Source organism: Sphaeramia orbicularis, chromosome 12, assembly GCF_902148855.1.
Source record: "Sphaeramia orbicularis chromosome 12, fSphaOr1.1, whole genome shotgun sequence".
Taxonomy (NCBI): Eukaryota; Metazoa; Chordata; class Actinopteri; order Kurtiformes; family Apogonidae; genus Sphaeramia; species Sphaeramia orbicularis.
In genome coordinates, this window is record NC_043968.1 from 18875011 (window position 1) to 18896877 (window position 21867).

Genomic DNA, 21867 nt, shown 5'->3' on the forward strand with positions numbered 1-21867 from the left:
TGCTCTTTTTTCCAGGGTGAAAAAATAAAAAATATAACTTTAATAAGCTAATTAGGGTCTGTCTATGGCTCAATGTTTGAGTTAAAATGTAACCTGACTGGAAGAGTAGGTCATTTGATGCGTTCAATGTCCTTGTAGCTAGTACCTTGTTACTTTATTAATATCCGGAAGTTGTTAAAGTGAAAATGTTCTAAGCCTATTGGTTCTGTTTGATAGCGATATAGCTATATAAAAACATAAAGACGTAAAATTGCGAAATGATATTGTGAAATGACCTAACCAAGTTTCAAGCATTATAAAGCAAACACAGTAACCGATAGCACCCAAACGCATCAGCACCCCTAGTTTGTAGCTAGTTACATCAAACCGACCATAAGGAGCCATGGCTGCCCTTTTTAAAGCAAGGAAAGGTGGGTACACAACAATAACATGTGTTAAAATACAAAAGGAAGACGTGGTTGCAGTGGGAAAAGCCAGATTTATATGAGTTGTGATGGTTACCTGTGTATATACTTATGTATACTGTGAAGCATAGTTAGCTTAGCCTGCTACATAACCATGCACTCAATACAGAAGTTAACGGTCTGGTTCAACAGTATGATATTTAAAACGGCTAGATAATGCTGTTATAAGAGAAAAAATACTGTTCTTGGTTACAAATCTTGTCAAGTGGACAAGTATATACAATAGCTGGCGAAATTATAAGGTGTTTGCTAGCACCTCGGCTAAAGTAGGTTACAAAATCGTAGCCTTGCTTGTTGCTATCTATAATAAGTCACCTGTTCGGTGTAAAGTGATTTTATTTGTGGGGAACTGGTACAGCTTGTTATCTAAAAGTTCTGAATCCTCCAGAGTTTCTTTTTCTGGCGTTTATCGGATATTTTTTTAATGAAGGTGACTGATGGTGCTGGTGACCTTTCACCTACATAATTGGAGCATAGCTAACCAGAGCACAGTGCTGTCAAATCTAAATAAGAAAATGTATGATGCATGTAATCATTGACTCAAAACACCCCTTTACCCCACTTAATAAAAGAAGGAAAACTCAACTTACTACTTATTTTAACCATCACCAAATCAGGTGTCTGGATTTGTGTTTTTGAGGCAAAAAAGATCAGCAGGGCGAATTTTGTTTTGTTTTGTTTTTTTTTCTTTAATGGTTTTGAGACTTTGAGCTGACTGTAAGCAAATATATTAAAAGGGAATAATATGCTCAATATAGCTATTTGTATATAAATAGCTGTGTTTGTATATAGCTATTTATATCTGTTTGTTTATTGACACTAAAGAAATGAGTAACTGTTAATTCAAATAGTCGTTAATGGAAAAATGCCAAAAAACACAAGTGAAAGCTCCTCATATCAATTGCGGCTTTTTAAACCATTGTAAATATCATTTTATTGTCTTCACTACACTATTAGCACATCACGTCGTTATAAGATTGATTCACTTTACTTTGAAATTTATAAAGAAAGGAAAGGTGTGACATTACTGGAAAATGTAGGTTCTTGTTGATTTGCTTATTTTTTCTAGAACCAAGAACATGATGCATTGAGATTTTTATTATTATTATCTCAATTAAAATCCAGTTTGATATTGTAATATTGATTTATAGTTCAGCTTTAACACTTTGTCAGGGAAATCACAATGAATCAAATCTAACTGAGAACTTTGTGAATCATAACACCCATAATAACGTTGTGTCACTTCTGGCATGCCGTGGGCATCTTTGGAACCGCAGCTGAGTCTTATTGTTCAGCAGTGATGGCTGGCACCATTCAGCCCTGTTCATCAAAGGATCAACACAGCAAAGAAAAAAAGACGTGTACTACACCCTTCAGTGTCAGAGGGACAGGATCTGTGTCTTTTTATCCTTAAGTAAAATAAATTCAGTAACTGACTTAGTGAAATTACAATGATTTTACACCTATAAGCCTAAAAGCTACTATTTATATGACTTTATTAATGAGGAAAACTTTGTTCTAAATTTTTCATATTAACTTCCCCTACAACCAAACACGTGTTTCTTTTTGTTTGGTATATTTTAGTGTGACTGCAGAGTTTCACACTCTCAGGCTATTTACACATTCATCTGTTGAAGTGAAAAAAATTGGTCTGTTGTCAAAAGTGATTTAAAAGTGACTCTTGACTTCATCACTCATCAAACTTTTAGGAGACAGTTTAATTAGAAAGAATAACCATTGAACAGAAAACACATTTAAAGATTACATGTTTAAAAGTACATTGAGAAAATAATGAACAGATGACTCATTAATGGAAAGAAGTGTTCATTTTGTCCATGTAGATTCTCTTTTGTCCAGGTCATCATTAATCCTTTGTAGTTTTTTTTTTTTGAAGTTGAAATGGGCTGGTTTTGTTCTTGAAAATGTTGAGTCTCTCATCCACGAGCATCAATTCTGAATGATGAAGAACTGATGAAGTCTCCTTGATGACAGACGGAACATTTTCATGAACAAAACCAGTCTGGTTCAGCTTAGAAAAGCTACTAAGGACTGTTAATTTTAGTCCTTTACACTGAAATTTCACTGTTACTCTGTGGAATTATTGTATATAGTAGAATTTACAAACCTACAAGTACTTTTTATGTTTTTAGCGTTAAAACATGTTTGTTTCTGTCTTCAGCTCTGGGCCTGTGTCTCCATAGCTGTCGGAGTCTGTCTGCGCTGGCAGAGTTACCAGAGATGCATCAGATTCTGAGACAGACTTGCAGAGACTATGCCGACAAAGAACTGGCCCCCATTGCTGCCAAACTTGACAAAGAGCATTCTTACCCTGCCAAACAGGTACAGACACACAGTGTGATGTCTGAATCCTTACAGGCTGATTGATATGAAATAAATATTCTTTGCTTGTCCAGATTCAGGAGTTGGGTGCGATGGGGGTGATGGCCATGGAGGTGCCAGAGGAGTTTGGCGGGGCAGGGATGGACTATCTGGCATACAGTGTGGCTATGGAGGAAATTAGCAGAGGCTGCGCCAGCACCGGCGTCATAGTCTCAGTAAACAATGTAAGTACAAGTTGACATCATCAATGTGTATCAATATAAACATCTGTACATCTGGGGTACGTACCATACTGGTTAACTCACCTCTGTAGTGGCATTGATACTGTTGTGTGTTGCTCATATGTGTCTGTTCTCACCAGTTTCATGTTTGGTGCTGTGGCACCGCTGCTGTCAGATTCTACATTGATTTTTACCACAGATACGCTATTAGTCTGATTTAATTTCTGTGGAAATGTAGTTTGAGCTGAAAAAGAGGAGGGTTGTGTGTTTTTTTTGTTTTTTTTTTTCCATGTCTGTGAAACAGATGCTCTGACCAGCTCAAACACAGAGACATCCTCGAGGTAGCAGCCGGTGTTCATTGAGAACTACACGGAAAAGTGGACACTTCCCCAGTGGACATGGAGTAACAAGGCTTTTACATATATGGGCAGAAAAACAAATGACCTTTTATGAAATCCAGTGAAAATTTGTTAAGTGCAGGTCAACAAATGCACAGTTTGACTCTCATCCACACAATGCTGGTTGATCTGCCCTGCATTTATTATGCACATTTAGCATACTAGCTAAAGCTAGCAAGTAAGCTAACAGCCTAGAGCCCCCCCTGGACAATAAATGTGACCCGTAGACAGCTTTTTTCCTGCTATAGATCATCACATGAAATCGTCAGAGCATCATCTGATCTGTTATTGATAGCCTCTGAGATCAGAGCAGGTGGATTTAGAGATCTGGAGGATATGCCTAAACTACTACGCTGTCAAAATACTAATGAAGAAAAAGTCTATATAGTTTTATTCTGGAAAATTATGAGTGATATTTCTTTCACATTACTGTCAAAACAAAATCACAATCTGTGATGGCAATTAGTTCAAAGCAGTGCTTTTAAAAATCAAACAATCCTAACCTGAGAAAAGCACAGGTAAGGATACCATTACAGTATCGATAAGCAGTATCAATAAGATCTTAACAATACCCATCCCTTTGCACCTGTCATACAGCTGATGTAAGCGCCTTATTCTGTTAACATTGGCACCAAAATGAAAAGGGTGTCAGGACGACTTCATATTCAACAGGTAACCACTGTGTTCCAGGCCTTATTGTGTTCATTTGTCTGTTTTTTAGTCACTTTACATTGGACCGATTCTGAAGTTTGGTACAGAAGAACAGAAAAAACAGTGGATCACACCTTTCACCACAGGAGAGAAAGTGGGATGTTTTGCCCTCAGTGAGCCAGGTAAATGTTTCACATGAAACACACCGTCATCTCTGCATGTGTGTGTAATTTTAGTTATTATACAAACTTTGCCATAAAAGAATGAACACAGACAGGTCAGAATTGTAAAGTGGAAATACTGTGCATTAGGTAGAGTGGTTGTGGTCCTCCTGCCATAGAAATTTTCAATCAAATGAATTCTGGGTGTTGAACCAGTGCCATTGAGGATTCTTGGAACTTTGGTGCCATCTAGTGAACCCGAATACATTTCCACAAGCTTTGAGTGGAACTGTTGTAGTCACGAAAGTATCAGCAACAAAGGACATTACACAATGCATACAGATCATAATGTGGTCACTTATGTAACTTCTTTCAGTCTTTGTAATCCTTCTTACATTTGTTTTAATGTGTTTATTTGTTCTTGCATTTAAATCAAACCAGCCTTGGCCAACTCTGTAACTAGTTTAGCACACAGTATGTCATATCATGTGTTATTTGTGCTCCTTTGTAGTTCTTCCTGAAACTATGACCAAATTACACACACTGTGTTTCCTCAGCGACTGCACATTATTTTTTTTAGGCTTTGACTTCCCCATCCATTAGAATGTGCTTACAATGCTTTGGTAGTGTTCAGGTCAAGGGTATTTTTTGGTTTTAGCAGAAAACCAGTTTCCTGGGTCAAAAGCATTTAATTGTCTTGTGAAAATACATCAAACAGATCAAAATTAGGTGGCTAATGGGAAAGGATGAATTCTTTATTGGTGAAAAAGGGATACTAATGTTTCACACATAAGAACATTAATCAAAATTAACAAGTATAAGTGAGACGGCAAAAGAAAATATGTGAAGGACAAGATGGGCAGGTCTCTGAAAGGTTCATAACTCAGAAACGGCACATGATTGCAATACTTTGAAACTGAACTGAATTCTACAAGTCACTTTTGCCAGAATAATTACAAAGTGTGAGGTCAGGACAGGCTGAATATCCGCGTTGTGTTTTAAGGGTTTCCCTCGTTTTGTGTGAATTCTCCGTCATCTTTCACACACATTTCACGGGGCCAACGCTGACACCTGGCAGACGTTTGATTGTGAGGTTTCTCTTTTGTGTGATTCTGTTAGGTAACGGCAGTGATGCGGGCGCTGCCTCCACTGTAGCGAGTCAGGACGGAGATGAGTGGGTGCTGAACGGAACGAAAGCTTGGATCACCAACTGCTGGGATGCGTCTGCCACCGTCGTGTTTGCCACCACAGACAAGAAGCTCAAGCACAAGGCATGATACTACACTTTTTATGTTCTGTTGAGCAATATGACTGTAACAAAAGCCATTCCCCCTCACCTTTGTGCTTTCTACTTCCTTAAACGGCTTCTTTTGTTTGTTTCTCTGGCTTCCTTATCTGCAGGGTATCAGTGCATTCCTGGTCCCTATGCCACACCCAGGACTGTCTCTGGGGAAAAAGGAAGATAAGTTGGGTATCAGAGCCTCGTCCACAGCTAACATTATTCTAGAGGACTGCAGGATACCACTGGGAAACATGTTGGGTCCTCGTGGTGCTGGGTTTAAAATTGCAATGGTATTTCTCTCATTTATACCCTAAACTGTTGGTTATTGTACTAATATTTTTGACAAACAGCCAAATATGTCGTATTTAACCTCTTAATTTAACCCATAAAGACCCAGTGCTACTCTTGTGGCAGTTCCCAAATTAATTTTTCTCTATTTAACCTTTACTTAAGTCATTTATCATCATTTATTGTATTGTTATTCTGTATATTTTATGTTCTTCACTGTAAATCATGCATTTTCCTCTATTTAATTTCCTGTACTTAATTTAGATGCGAATGGAAACTCAGTAAATTTAAAGGTTATCACTTCAAAACACAGAAAAATGAAGAAAAAGTGACTTTTTAAGCAAAGATATGAATAACTGAATGTAAAAACAAGCATCTCCATCCACTGTCATTGATCCAGCTCTATGGGTTTTACAGGTGAATCAATGTTTTCAAAGATGACAGTGTTTCCATGTTCACTACGGAGCCTCTGAACATCCACATGGGTCATATCTGTTGACCATGAAAAGATGACAGACTGTATTTTATACCAATTATTTACATGGATTAATAGGATTAGTGGATCAACAGGTAGATCAGTAGATAGTTTTGGTCGCTAGTGGATGTTTGGGTCTTTATGGGTTAAATAAATCCAGTTAAATCACAGCAGATTAATTTAGTAAATCCAATAATGACGAATTCCTCACTGTGGATTAAGTTTGACATATCACTACCTTTCCACTCTACCAGTAATGTATTAATACTTCTCTCCCACAGCAAACCCTGGACAGTGGACGTATAGGCATTGCATCTCAGGCTCTCGGTATTGCTCAGGCCTCTCTGGACTGTGCTGCGGACTACGCACAGAAACGCAACGCATTTGGAGCTCCCATTGCCAAACTGCAGGCCATACAGGTAATAATTGTCAACTACAGGGCAATAAGCTTCAAGGAGCAGTACTTGTAGTGCTATAGGAACTCTGGCCATTAGTTTTGACAATTTTTGACTGTATTGTCATACCCTGCAGCGTCCGTCTATGCATCTATATGTCCATAAGTATCAACGCAATTATTCATCACCAAATTGCCCAATTGCCTTCATGTTTGGTATTTAGGGGCAACTTGGGAAGCTTTTGGACAACTTTTTTGTGTGTTGACCTTGGTCTTCAGACTTGGAAGACAATGTTGACCTACATTTTTCAGGTCCTTCATGGTCATTACATGTTCATGGGGGTACATAGGAGAAGCAGGCACAGATGTGGTGAGGGGATAATGATTCTGTTAGGGGAGCGGGGAGCAACAGGGGTATTGGTGCAGGGCAGTCCTCATTGTCACAAGGGGTGGTCTTGTTGATATATGTCTTCACAGAAGCAAATGTCCTCCTTTCTTCCCGAAAACCCACAGCTGAGACTTAAAGGTGTGATATTTTGCTTTTTTAAAAAATGGAATTATGTATTTTAAAACATTTCCCTATGGTCTACATAAGCTGTAAATGCTATGTTTGGGTCTGAATTCTTCATTAATTAAAATTCACAGGTCCATCTTCAACCCTATTTTTGAGTAATGACACCAGAAAGGTCGTTTTGAGCGCTGGCCCTTTAAATGCAAATGAGCCACTTCACACCCCACCCCCTCCAGGTTGTTGGCTGTGCTGCTCTGTCCCATTCAACCAACAACTGAACATTTTAGGTAATTGGCTAGAAGTTTGGACATATCTTCAGTATGGGCTACAACCGCTGCTGCTGACAAACAATTATGGCGTTCTCGGAAAATTTTCGTTGGAAGTCTTGACCTTGTATGTGCAAATGTTGTGACCTAACTAGTTATGGATGCAAGAAATTAAGCAGGAATTAAAATTGGTTGTAGAAATCCTTTCAATTTTTGCCAAAATGGATAAAAAGACAGCTTTGCAGAGCCTGGAGAGTTCAAATTCAAACTTTATGAACTATTAGGGCCCAAAAACACAAATAAATGTACCAAAGACTAATAAAAGGGGATTTACCGAAATATGACCCCTTTAATGCTTGTATTGAAGCTGCTGTTTTGGAGGTAAAACTGAGAAAAATGTCACCTTAAATGGTATGCTAAATCTTCACATTTAAAAAAAAAAAAAAAAAAAAAATCAGCAGAGAAGTGTTTTCCTGTATGGTAACTTAATGATATTAAGTTCTATAATGTAAAATGCATTTTCGTGGCTCTGATAGGGCATGGTGTGTTGTTACTTATGAGCAGTGGTTAGTACTTCACCTCACAGGAAGAAGGTCCTGGGGTCGAGCCCAGGGCCAGCCCACAGGGGTCTTTATGTGGAGTTTACATGTTCACCTGTGTCTGAGTGGGTTTTCTCCAGTTTTCTGCGTGCACGTTAATTGATCACTCTAAACTGACCCTAAATGTTAATGTGAGAGCGGATGTTTATTTGTCTCTATACATTTGTCCTGTGATGAACTGGTAACATGTGCAGGTCATAAAGTGCCTTTGCCTGATGTTAGGTGGGATACGCTACAGACCCCTGTGACCCCATAGATGATTAAGCGGTTACAGAAAATCAATGTACAAATATTGTTCTATTATGGATATTCTCATGCTGGCCAAGGACTGAAGCTACATTTTTGCACCAAGTATTTCTGCTCAATTTCCAGTGTAGCAGCTACATTATTGCTAATTGTCAACAAACTGATTCTACACTAACCAGGTTGTTCTTCCATTGTCTAGTTTAAACTGGCTGACATGGCTGTGGCAATAGAAAGCGCTCGCCTGCTCACCTGGAAGGCTTCACTTCTACGAGACTCTAAGAAACCCTTCACCAAGGTATGCACACCCAGACTGTCCAGTGTTGACTGTTGACCTTTTTCCAGTACACTTCAACTTGTGACCACCCCCCACCTTGTTTTCCCTACAGGAAGCAGCCATGGCAAAACTAGCAGCATCTGAGGCTGCGACATACTGTGCACATCAGGTAAGAAGTAAAAAAAAAATAAAAAAATAAAAAAATCATGTAAAAATACCGTACAAAGCCTCTGAGGAAGGGTTGACATTTGTTTGTTTGCATTTCAAATCAGGCAATCCAGATTCTGGGTGGAATGGGCTTCGTGACCGACATGCCTGCGGAGAGGCACTACCGTGACGCTCGCATCACCGAGATCTACGAAGGCACCAGTGAGATCCAGAGACTGGTTATCGCGGGCCAGTTACTAAAAGAATACCAACAGTAGACACAACGTCGATGCCTTTGGTACAATGCACACTATTTTCCCCCCACATCTGGAATAACTCCACTGATATGAACTCCTGACATGATCTGATGATAAGATATGGACTTCATAAAGATAAGGATAGTGGAGTGATCTAACCCCAAATATGAGCCAAGGTTTAGTGTTTATAGATTTGGCACCAGGCCTTTGCATTGGGTTTAGAAACAGGACTACACTACAGCAGTAGTAGCATTCAGCCAGTTTTACATGTGCATTACCTCAACTGTCTCAGTGACAACCACAGAATGTTATCATGGAAAAAATGTCTCTATATTTACTTCTTTACTTTACTTTTCTTCTTTACTTCTTTAACAGCTTATCGGGCCTTTTTCTCCATATATGCTATTTCTTTAATGAGAAGTGGTCTAGAAAGTCTTCAGAAGATGCTGTAAATCTACTGAAAATGTGTGATAAGTTGATAACTCAATTTTTGTGATTTCTAACCCTAACAAAAATTCATGCTCACACAAGAAGTTCATTTGTTAGATATTGCACTTGGAAACTAATTGGGTTTACATCCATTGAAAAGATGATGTGCAATCCATAGAACAAATGCCATATGGTGGAGCTCCCACTTGGTGTGTTTTAGGCATTGGCTCATGTGGTAAGAATACTTTACCCTGAAGATTTGGCTTTAAAATAGACCCCCTCCCCTCCACCCCAAAAACTGCAATACCCTCAGCTCATCATCTCATCCCACACAGCCTCAACACACAAGAACTGACAGGTGTAATATCACTGTCCTTACCCCTGTCATTACCTGTAATCTCATGACAGATTTTCCACAATCTATATCCAGTGGGATCCGAATAAAAACTGTCATTTAGACTATTGTAGGATAGAATGAGATGCAGAAAAAAAAGATTCTGAGCACTTATGACAATGTATCACTTCTTTAGCCCATCAACAGTTCTGAATGCCTGATTATGAGAGGATTTTTCACCACCAGAGGGCGATATTGTGCCTTTTTTTTTTTCTGCTTCACACATTTTTCAGATTCCTTCTCCATCAGAATGGAGCATTGTAATCAAAACCTCACACTCACACATAATAAGATAAATACACAGAATTTACACCTTTACTGACTAAGGTGTTAGATGTCTGTATCATAGGTAAAATGAATGCTTGAATAATAAACTGCAGTCTGTCTACTGGCCTGTACCTTAGAAAAGCAGGGATCTGGAATTAAATCTGAGTTTGTAAAGACTGTATGAGGCTGTGTGCTTAAGGCAGTGTGTGCCATCAGCTGTTTTCACAGACCTCTTGTGCCTCAATGATATGTACATATTTTATTGTAATTTATTTGTGGGAAATGATAATAAAACACAATTTCAATATAAAGGCCCCCTTTTTTAATTTTGTCCCTGATCAAATGTAATTTTCCTGGACATCCTGTGTTTTTTCCTTTGTGTTTTCTTCCTCCATTATTTTGTTTGTGTGCATCTTTGCACGCTCTTCTTTATGTTTATCCACGTGAGGGCACTGATTGCTCCACTGGTGCAGATCTAGGCCAAGCTTCCTGACGCTGTCGTTGCACCCCGCTGATTGTACTGATGGTGATGATAGTGGTCTGGGTGTATTGTTAAAGCCAGTCTTCCATACTCCTGTGATGGCCACTTGGCAGTTGAACACAAGTCCACCTGGGTGTGTGAACCCAACAACTGATTTTTTTGACGTCATTTTCTGGCTTTTGTTTGTTTTTTTTAATCTGTATACAAAGAAGGGCACGTGCGAGACTTAGAAGGATGCCCTTTGGCCTCATTAAATAAGTGAGACATTGACTGGAATACCAGATTTGGCCCACTGACGCCTAGAAGCCTGTTTGCACTGATTAATAAAGATTTACACAGGAAAACAGCACTACATGTCAATGTCATCATGGAATAAAGCATGTAATGAATGTAATGAAGCCAGACTTCTTCAAGGTATCTGTTTATTAGAAAATTTTGTTCTGTAAAAAAAAAAAAAAATGACAGGAAGTACAAATCACTGTACATGCATTCACATGCAAATTCCCTCTTTTGATCAAAACAAGAGTGCACATCAGTCTGAATAGGTCTCACTGTCTGCTGCATGTTCACTGTGGGAACCAATCTCATAAGCAGTACACAAAATTAGTCCACAGAGACAATAAAGGGGTGGCGGGGTGGGGGGACTACAATGGGGTTCTGCAGCTATTCAGAGGCCTCAGACAGTGGCTCAGCACTTGACCCATGTCTGCAGACAATGGTTTCAACCTGCGCTATGACAAAACACTGGTGGAGACACATTTTAGTCTCGGCTGAGTCTGTGAAGTCAGAGAGTTTGACCAAAATAATCTACACAGGTTGGCTGTACAAAATTCTGAGCTGAATTGAGAATGACCCCTAAATTCCAATTCAGTTCTTGAATTTGAATTTGAATTGAGATTGCAAACAGGACATGGAATTGTGATTCAAATTCAAATTCCAGGAAGTACAATTAGAATTCAAAGACATTCATGATACTTGTATGTAAATATCTGGCCGTACCTGCTTCCTCTGCACCTGCTGAGAGGATATTTAGTGTTGCAGGCAAGATATTCAGGTCAGAACGATGCCACCTCAATGACAAAACATTTGCTGAACTGTGAACCATCAGACACAACGTACCCTGTAAAGTACTTTAATAAATGATAACTGCATTTCCCAAAACATTGTTTCATTTGATTACTTTGACATGAAGATGTTGCTAATTATTCAACATTAAGGGAATGTATGCTTAATGTTAGTGTCTATACTTCCATTTGGAGGAAAAATGTGTGTTAAAAGTATCACATTCTCACTGATATGTGATAAGAATGAATTTCTCTGAATTGCAATGAATTCAGTTCCATCTCCTGTAAATCCTGTAGGGTAATTTTGTCCAACACTGCTACACAGACTTGCTTTTAGAAATGAAACAGTGATCAAATTAAAATTAATATATGTGTAACTGTTTGGTAATGTAGGCCAGAGGTTTGTGTGGCAGTTCCTTTTCTGAACAGGGTGTGTTAGGGAGGTGAGATGGATGAAAAGTAGAATAAAAACTGGTACAATCACATACACTTCTGCCAGACAGACATTGAGTTCAGTGTTGCCCCATTCGTTCCTATGTACCCACATTTTACAGTGTCATGCTCTGAGTACACAGTTGGACCCCGTCTGAACACCACCTCAGTGTACCAAAATGTCACCAAAGTATGAACAGGCACACATCTAATCAAACTTCAACAGAAAGTTTGGCTGAAATATCTGGACATGCCTCTGCTCTGCCCAAAGCAAACGTCCACATGTAAATAATAACAATAATAATAATAAAAATGGTTTATACATAATGTTTCTTGTCAAACTCTCCGTTGGCTGTGATGCTCTTGGTGGGAGAGTATTTGATGGGATACGTGCCTCTCACCCCCTGGGAGAAGGAGCAGCACAGAAGGGTCCCACCGAGCAGGAGCAGCGCCGTGGCCGCCCAGCCGGTGTAGATGGCCGCCCCGATCTCCCTCTTCTTGGACGGGGGAACCTGGGGGTCGTAGAAGTCCACTATGATGTTGTTGGCCATCCAACACAGAGGCACCAGCACGAACAGCCCGCTGATGAGGTAGATGACCCCTCCCGCGTTCACCACTCTGGCCTTCACCGTCTCATCTTTGATGCAGTTGGTGCACTGCGCCCCGGCGATGGTCACGGTGAGGGCCACGACCCCAGCACGGCGGAGATCACCGTCAGGGCCCGAGCAGTCTGCAGATCCTGCGACAAGGCCAGCACCGAGTCGTGGACTTTGCACTGCATCTGTCCTGTGCTTTGGACCACGCAGGACATCCACAGGCCGTCCCATATGGTCTGCGCCACCACGATGTTGGAGTCGATGAAGGCGGACACTTTCCACATGGGTAACCCACAGGCGATCATCACCAGCAGGGAGCCCGACACGCACAGCGCCAGGCCCAGGAACTCCAAACACGCCGCAAGCATGGTTCTTATTTGAATAATCTGATGTAGAAAGTTGGAAGTTAAAGCGTCCTCTTCCCTCAGTCTTACCCCTGTTGGTCACTGAATCCGTGCGCTCCGTGGCTTTTCATTTATGGGACCACCAGTATGACGCTGCTCATTCACTTCCACCAAAACAAACCCGACAAACTTTGGGCCAATCAGCACCACACGCATCTCTGTGTCACCCAATGAGCGCCGGACGGGAGCAGTAGCGGCATCTCACGTGCGTGCGACCGTGCGCGTCTGTGCGTAATGGTGCGCGTAAAGGAGCAGCAGCGGCAGCAGTAGAGGAGCGCACCAGATGTGTGGGGTCTTCCTGTAATTCTTCCTGTGTGTTTGGGCGAATAAAGAATGAAAGCACCATCAGGGTCATGGTGAAAGTTTAAAGTTTGGTGAGATTTGGAATCACAATTTGAGGTTGAAATATTGAAGGAAATACTGTGAATATCACCATGAAAACAAGCTGAACTATTGTCTTGAAAAAACTGATAAGGTGAATGTTGGCACAGACAGACAGAAAGTTGGAATAAATTATTTTGCCTCTTTTTTTATGAAATTATTGTGTGAATGTTATTTATTCTCTGTATGGAATCATTGCACCAGGTTAAAGGTGATTACTGATGCATAAAAATAAAAATAAAAAGAAGAATGTGTCTGAAAACAAAGTTATTCCAACTTTATTAACAACAGTGTACATACCATTACAATCTCCTTTTATGATAAAAAATAAGACTTATCTATCTTTAGTCCTTCAAATATAGTTTGGTTAAGACATAGGGGAATCATAATTTGTGTTTTGATATTATTCAAATTAATCTAATTTTAATTATGATAATAGCTAATTTATATATTTAAAATTAATCTAGATTTCTTTTTAATTTTCTTATCAAAAAATGAACAATTCCGTTCAAGCACTGTGCAGTTGTGTTCATTTTTTCTCTCAAATGCACATCCTATGTTTATTTTTTAAAGTTAAGTGCAAATCCACTGGGACCGTGACACTGATTTTCAGCTGTTAACCAGCTTGCATCTTTTTCAAAAGGCTTTGACTGAAATTTTAACCCATTTTTGTGCTTAAAAACACACACAAAGGCCCACAGGATGTGTTCCATGCAGAGGACAACGGGGCCATGCTGAAACCCCTCCATTGTGCTCCGACTGCGCTGTTGAAAAGTCCCCTCAACTCCCCTGTTGTTTGTGTGCTTTAAGTGTACCCACCGGCGAGACATTTATCCATAATCAACAAAACACATCCTACACACTGGGATGAAACTGAAGCGTAGAAGCAGAGCATTCTGGGGCAGGGGCTTTGCTTTTCAAACTTTGAATAAAAACACCCCATTTTTTTTTTTTTTTTTGTCTGATTTTTAAGGGAAACGCTGAAATAGTAATCTGGAATAGATTGTGTGTATGTGCAGATAAACTGACCCATTTTTATGTTTACTCTAGAGAAACCGATGCGTGATGATAAAAGCGGCACCACACCTTCTTTAATCATTCTGCTCATGTGTGGGATTTGTAATCTCAACGTTTATTTTAGTCATGAAGCTGCTCTGGTAATTATGTTCCTTATATAGAGGTCAAAGGATGGTGAATCAGTTGACTGGTGTCATGGTGGGGGGTTTTGTGTGTGGAGTGTGTGTGTGTGGTGTGGTGTGGGTGTGTGTGTGTGTGTGTGTGTGTGTGTGTGTGTAACAAATGGAAAACTGACCCATTTGGACGATAAAGCAGATAAACACAACAGGGGTGGAGGAAAAGCTGCACTTCCCAGATAAAGCCTGGAATAACCACAACAACCAGGATTCATTTGTTATTTAGCTAAATGTTTGTCTCAAAGTAAAGTTTTAACAAATAAATATCCTAAATGTACACACTCATTTCCAAAATATAATTTCTCTGCAAACATTTACAATTTATTAATTTCTGACTAACATTACAGATGCAGCAGGTGTCGGTCCAGCGTGGACGTCAACATGCTGACAAACAACATTCCTTCAGGAAAACACAATCAGCTCTCCTTCTGGAAAGCTCATTATTACACACTAACACACACACACACACGTTCACGAGGGAGAAGAAGCCATGATGTCACGTAGTAGGTGAGTGGGTCATGAAAACGGTGTTCCTGTCGGTTCAATAACACAGCAGTAACAATCGGAATCGTAGTTAAGGCTGCGTTCGCTGCCAGCCAAATCAAGACTGATTAAACAACAGTGTGTGTTTGTGTGTTTGTGTGCATGGCTGTACGCATGTCCTCCAAAACCCAGATGCTTCCTTTTCTTTTTCTGTGGTTGAATGTTTACAGTTTCACAAAAAAAAAATACTTCCACATCCAAGTACTTGCTGACAGTGCTGAGATTTACAGTGTCTAAAGAAAAGAAAAACTGTACTGAAATTAGGAAAACATAGTCACAACAGCAAAGGAAGTGACTAGAGAAGACTTTTGGTTTAATTTGATCAAAAAGTTAAAAGGATCAAAGCATATTCCTGAGTGCATCTGGGGGTATTATGTTGGAGTTTTGAGAATGTTGTGTTTGTGGCTGGTTTGTTGTTGCTGCTTGCTGAGAAGACAGTACTTAGTTTCACACCGTTGTTACTGTGCAGAAGACCAGCACTGAGAAAAGTCATGTCATATCCATAGACTTACATTGTTATTCTGGTCTCATTCATCTTATTTTGACCCTCAAGTCCAAATAATAACTCACTAATAAGATTTTAGTGTTCATAGTTGGCTATTGTCAAGACTTTGAGAGGCTTCTGTTTATTGAATAAAACATTACTTTTCCAGACAGACAACTCAGATGTAGCTGTGACTGATGAGTTACATTGTTGTGTAGGTGATCGATAGTTTATCAATTTACCAGCTGCAGCTTTCGATTATTTTTGTAGTCGATTAGTCTATTGATTATTTTCTTCAATTTGATTTGATTAAAGGATTGTTTAAATAGGTGAAATAAACAGTAAAAATGTGAAAAGAGACATGTCTGGAAATGACAACTTGTCCTTTACTCTAGAACCAGCTGAAACAATAACCCAAAAAGAATAAAAGTTAAAAAGTAAAAGGATATATAAAAAGATCTATATAGAAAGAAGAACAGCGTAGACCTCCACCAAGGCAGATTAGTGCACCCCCCCCACACACACCTCTCACCACCAAAACTTAATCATTAGTTCCTTTTGCCAGTGTCAATATTTACTGAAAATTTCATCCAAATCCGTCCATAACTTTTTGAGTTATCTTGCTAACAGACAGACAAACAGACAAACCCCAATGAAAACATAACCTCCACTGTTCCTTGGTGGAGGTAATAAAAGCTACAACAATATAACAGTATGTATGTATGTATGTATGTATGTATGTATGTATGTATGTATGTATCTATCTATCTATCTATCTATCTATCTATCTATCTATCTATCTATCTATCTATCTATCTATCTATCTATCTATCTATCTATCTATCTATCTATCTATCTATCTACCTATCTACCTACCTACCTACCTACCTACCTACCTACCTACCTACCTATCTACCTACCTACCTACCTACCTACCTACCTACCTACCTATCAGTCTTCAACATATTTGTACTTACTAACAGCTTAAAAAGGAGCTAACACCCACCTTTGTGTTGATCCTGGCATCTTGTGCATCATAATAAGTGTCTGTGTGAAACACAGCAGTGGAACCTATGTTTAGCTGCGACGAAGTTAAGGAAATAAATTTTGATTTTGGAAATTGTAATCAAATTCTGTTTTTATTGATTCAAGTCTGTTAATTGATTAATTGTTTCAGCTCTACATCATACTGCATTGTTGAGCTATCACCCATGACCACTTGGGCTTCAACAGTTCTGCTCTCCTGTCGTAATATGGTCAACTAGTGCGCTGACCAGTAGGGATCAGGTTCTAGATGTGGTAGATAATAAACTTCCCTCTGATACAGTTGATTCTTTTACTTTCTTAATTATAATAATGAGGATAATGGATTAGATTTCTATAGCGCTTTTCAAGGTACCCAAAGCACTGTACATTATTACCTCCACCAAGGAGTTATGTTTTTGCCACCGTTAGTTTGTCTGTCTGTCTGTGCAAGATAACTCAAAAAGTTCAGGAAATGTTGATATTGGCACAAGGAACAAATGATTAAATTTGGTGGTGATTGGGGGGGCTGATCTGCCTTGGCAGAGGTCTGTGCTCTCTGAGTGCTTTTCTAGTTGATCCATTATTCATTCACTCTCACATTGTCACTCAGGTGTTGGTACAGTACATCTGTTTCCACAGCTGCCCTGGAGCAGACTGACTGAAGCGTGGCTGCCAATTCGCACCAAACGACCCCTCAGACCACCACCCAACGTTCATACACATTCATGCACCAGTGTGAGTGACACTGGGAGGAAAGGTGGGTGAAGTTTCTTGCCCAAGGACACAATGGACTGACTACACAGAGCGGGATTCAACTCCCAACACTTCGGTTATTAGACGACCCGCCCTACCTCTCTACAGTTCATTCCTTTACTTTCTTGGTAAATTCCACTGGCATTTTCGGTTGAATAACCTCTCAGCTGGCATGTTTGTTTCTGCACATGAAATTTGACACCATGGCAACGTGGCTCTGTTGTTTATCTGTTGCTTCAATTCTTTGACTCTATGGGCAAGGCCTATCGTAAGGCTATTGTACTCCAAATCACTAATATCTCCCAAAAATATTAGTTCTATCAACTTGCCGTTTTCAGTCGTCTCTTCCTTGACCAAAAACACATAAAAATGCAAACTGCAGCAGTCAGCTCTTTACAGATTTTATGTGATGCCCAAGACACACACACACTTCCCTTTTATAATACAGATTCTATCTCCAAAAAAACACTATGAAAACAGGCAAAATGCAGGACTCCTGGCCTTAAGACAACAGTTCACAGACCAGTGGGTGACATGTCAGTGGATCTGTGCACTTGGTGCCAAGTCATGTTCTTATGTGAAGAGTTTGTGTTGGACATAGAGTCTGTTCTGTTTCGGAAGCTCATCATTTGTTCACGTAAGGTAGTTCCATCTAAACTGAGTCCAACACAAACATAAGCACAGAAGCACTTACGTAACCGCTACTGATTAATGCAAGTTGGAAAAAAAGTTTAACACCAGGCTTGGATGGAAGGGATTTGATCAGTTCCAACAGACGCCAACTGAATATGATTAAGTAACCAACATTTACTGAATCTCAGTACATCCTCACACCAATAAAACACTGAGAAGAGACAGAAGACAAACACACCTGTCTTATCAAAGCAGCAGAAAATACTGCACTTATGTAAAGTCCCATTTGGTCTCATAAGAATCCAGTTGTAACAATACCATTCAGATCTGTAAATCAGATCAGTGTATAATCAGTTTACCAGCTAATTCTACTGTTTTTTTCAAGATGCTTTTCTTTACATTTGAGCTCATTTGAGTTAAGGGAAAGACTGTGATTGTAGGAAGTTCACTGTGTTAAGATGCAGATATATGGTAATATTTTGCAGGTTAATCCTTGATTTTCTTTGTGCATTTCATATCCATATTGCTTTGAGGTGTTGGACTGTATTGTCCTGGTTTCGGTCCTTGTGAAGCTGATGGACAGAAGAGGTGCCAGGGTGACGTGTTGGCAGCTGGTGGGAGGGCTGAGATGCAGCAGCGTTAGGATGTCCTGTCTCTTATCACTTCCTTCCACTCCATTGTTCTCTGAGCCGCTGGGAATACACTCCTCCTCCTTTTCCACATCAACTCTTTTATTAGCTACAATGAAATGTCACCTGCCCAGAGCCTTTGACGCTGGCAGACGTGTGAAGCCTTGACTTTTATCATACCGGTGTTTGTCCGGTCCCTGAATTCGGCACGTGGGCTGACACTTCTGTTTGAGAGATCTCTGAGAAGGTTTGTGCATCTGTGGCTTCAGCACATACAAGGTTTTACTACTGGTCCTTCATTAATGTGCAGAAATATCCATAACAGTATTCCACAGTTGCACACTGAAGGGAATAATATAAAACAAGTGGTGCCAGGCACAATAAACCCCGCCCCTCGCACGTATTGTAGCTTATTTTGGCTTTGATCCAGCTGATGTCATCATGTCTGTGTGTGTGCTGATGTCGGCATAGACATAAAAGCAGAGACAAATTTCGGCCCATATAAGTAAATGGGGAAAAAAAGATTTTAAAAATTCATAAAAAATTTGAACTTTGACCTATTTTTCCCAAAATGTAATCACATCTATTTTGGGTCACTGGCAATCTGTAAACCCAATTTGGTATGAATTCAACCATAGTTTTGCTGCTAAAGTGTTATTAAACAAACCAAACCAAACCAAAACAATACCCCTTGCCTCCCCTTCAGGGGGTGGGGGTGGGGTAATAAGTGATTTACTTGCAAGTATGGAAGGATATGTGGGTTCATACAGTACAACATCCCATTTGATGCAGATTTGGAGGTCTGTTTCCTGTCCCTGTAAAGACCCTCACACTGATCTAGTCACACACTAATGGGACCTCAACCCTCAGGCTGGAAACCAGTGATACTTGGTTCAAGTCGCCATAAAATACAATTTTATATATGATCTTGCACTACTGTGAACATCTAACTTAAAAATAATGGAAACAAAGCAACATTTATTATTTTTATTATGATGATGATGATTTATTTATTTATTTATTTATTTATTAAATTGTTTAGATTTAAAGTTTTACAACAAATAAAATGTATTATTAAAAGTTAATCGAATGTGCTTTCAAAAATTGTTAGGTTAACTGTAGCATATTTTTACAAAAAATAATGTATATTTATCACTCCTCGGACATTTTTCTAGCTTCATGAAATCTTTAGCTAAAATTTGGCTAGATTTATTTTTAATAATTGTAGTTAATTTGATCAATTTTTCAAGAACTTAAATTAAATAATTTTAAATTATCATTAAACTAAGACAGTTGACAGAGACTGTAATACATAAAAAAAAATTAAGTAGAAATTCACAATCATCTATCATCAGTCATTTAAACCCATGACTTTAAATGAGTAAAATAAATACATTTTCTGATTCGTTCACTTTCCATATCATTACATTTTTCTGCTAAAATTGGTTAAAATGTAGTGAATAAATGACTTAAACATGTTAAATTCAGTCCATTTATATGTTAAAAGTACCTTAAGTGTATTTTATTAAATGAATGTTGCTTTGATTCTTCTACTGTGTTAATTCCCTCTAGTTTCAGTTTTTACAGGTATAAGTGTCACGTATACACATTTAATAATGTTAAGAAATGACCCTCCCTCATACCATCTATCATGTAAATTATGACTGTTAAGTGTTTCCAGTGAAAGCTGTCGACTCAGACTGGAGGAAATCCCATTTCTAGAAAGTCATCAACCTGTCCTGATAAGACATCAGTCTCCTGAACGTCAGGACTTTAATTTCCACTGTGGCTCCCCCTCCCACTAGTGACTAATTCCACCTGTTATAACAAACAACGGACGTGACACATTCGTTTCGTTTAGCTGCTCAGAGTGTTTTCTCAGCACAGTCATCCTGTGTGAATTTAGCTTCGCACTTGTGTGTTTTCATTATGCCAAGGTGTTTACCACTTATGAGCGATGTAAAGACTGAAGAATGTCCAAAAACAATGAACCATGTCCATCACAGAGACTGAGGAAACTGCTTGTCTTGTCTGATTAATACTTGAAAACATAGTGTAGTATACAGCGTCTACTTAGGATATGAGAAAAATGTAATGATTCATGTGTTAATGACAAAGCCCAGATCTTACTCACAGGAAAATGAATCAGCTCCTGTTTATTTTCAATATGCTGCTGTGATATGTAATGTCTCACTATTTCGATGCTATGTGTTGTGTTTTGGGGAAGAGTTTTGATGATTATTATACGTGTCTGAACGTGTCACTGAACATAGAGGTTAATGGGGTTTTCAATATGACATACTGACCCAGCAGATGTAGCCTCTGGTCATGTCCAGACCATTCTATCGACAAGTAAAGCCATATTACTTATGCTGCAGCGACACTCACACACATTTCACACATAAGATTTTCATTTCTAATTTAACCCATAAAGACCCAGTGCTACTTTTGTGGCCGTTCCCAGTGAATCTTTCTCAATATTTAACCTGTCTTAAATGATTATCACCTTTTATTATAATATCATCCTATATATTTTTTTTGCATTTTTCACTATAAATCATGTATTTTCCTATATTTAATTTAGATGTTCATGAAAACTTAGAGTAAATCCAAAGGTTATTATATCAAAACAGAGAAAACTGACAGAAAAAGTGACTTAAAGTGTGTCCCATTCACTGTCATTGATCCAACTCCATGGGTTTTACTGGTGAATCAGTGTTGTAGAAGACAACGGTGTTTTCAACATTTACTACGGAGTCTCTAAACGTCCAAATGGGTCATATCTGATGACCATGAAAAGATGACAAAATGCATTTTATACCAATTATTACATGTATTGATAGGATTAATGGATCAACAGGAGTTAAAAACCTTCAAATGGAATTAGGGTTTGTTATTTATTAGACTTGTTTCTGAGTAAAATGTTACACAAATATGATAATAACTGATATTTTGATAAATGATTACTACAACTGCTTTGTTCTGTGATTATATAACCAAAATGCATTTTACAAGCACATAGTATACTGGTAAGGAGCACAATCACACATCTTATGTTTGAATATAATTCATGGATTGCACAGATTGTGTGCTTTTTCCATCCATAATGCCAATAAATTCCTTGAGCAAATAGCCCTGTTTTTTAACTCTCTTTTTTGTTGGACATTTTTTCATTTTGACAACA

At 38.9% G+C, this 21867-nt stretch overlaps 1 protein-coding gene and 1 pseudogene across 1 annotated transcript; one reads left to right on the forward strand and one right to left on the reverse strand.

Annotated features, from left to right (window-relative positions):
- Positions 1-315: 315 nt before the first annotated feature.
- On the forward strand, positions 316-10371 carry LOC115430677 (short-chain specific acyl-CoA dehydrogenase, mitochondrial-like). The gene is made up of 10 exons (XM_030150827.1): positions 316-410; positions 2644-2804; positions 2879-3028; positions 4145-4256; positions 5355-5506; positions 5637-5807; positions 6562-6699; positions 8496-8591; positions 8683-8739; positions 8843-10371. The coding sequence occupies exons 1-10, from the start codon at positions 383-385 to the stop codon at positions 8993-8995; spliced, it is 1218 nt and encodes a 405-aa protein (XP_030006687.1). The 5' UTR covers positions 316-382; the 3' UTR covers positions 8996-10371.
- A 1650-nt stretch (positions 10372-12021) lies between these two features.
- On the reverse strand, positions 12022-13082 carry LOC115430680 (claudin-5-like; annotated as a pseudogene).
- Positions 13083-21867: the final 8785 nt, after the last annotated feature.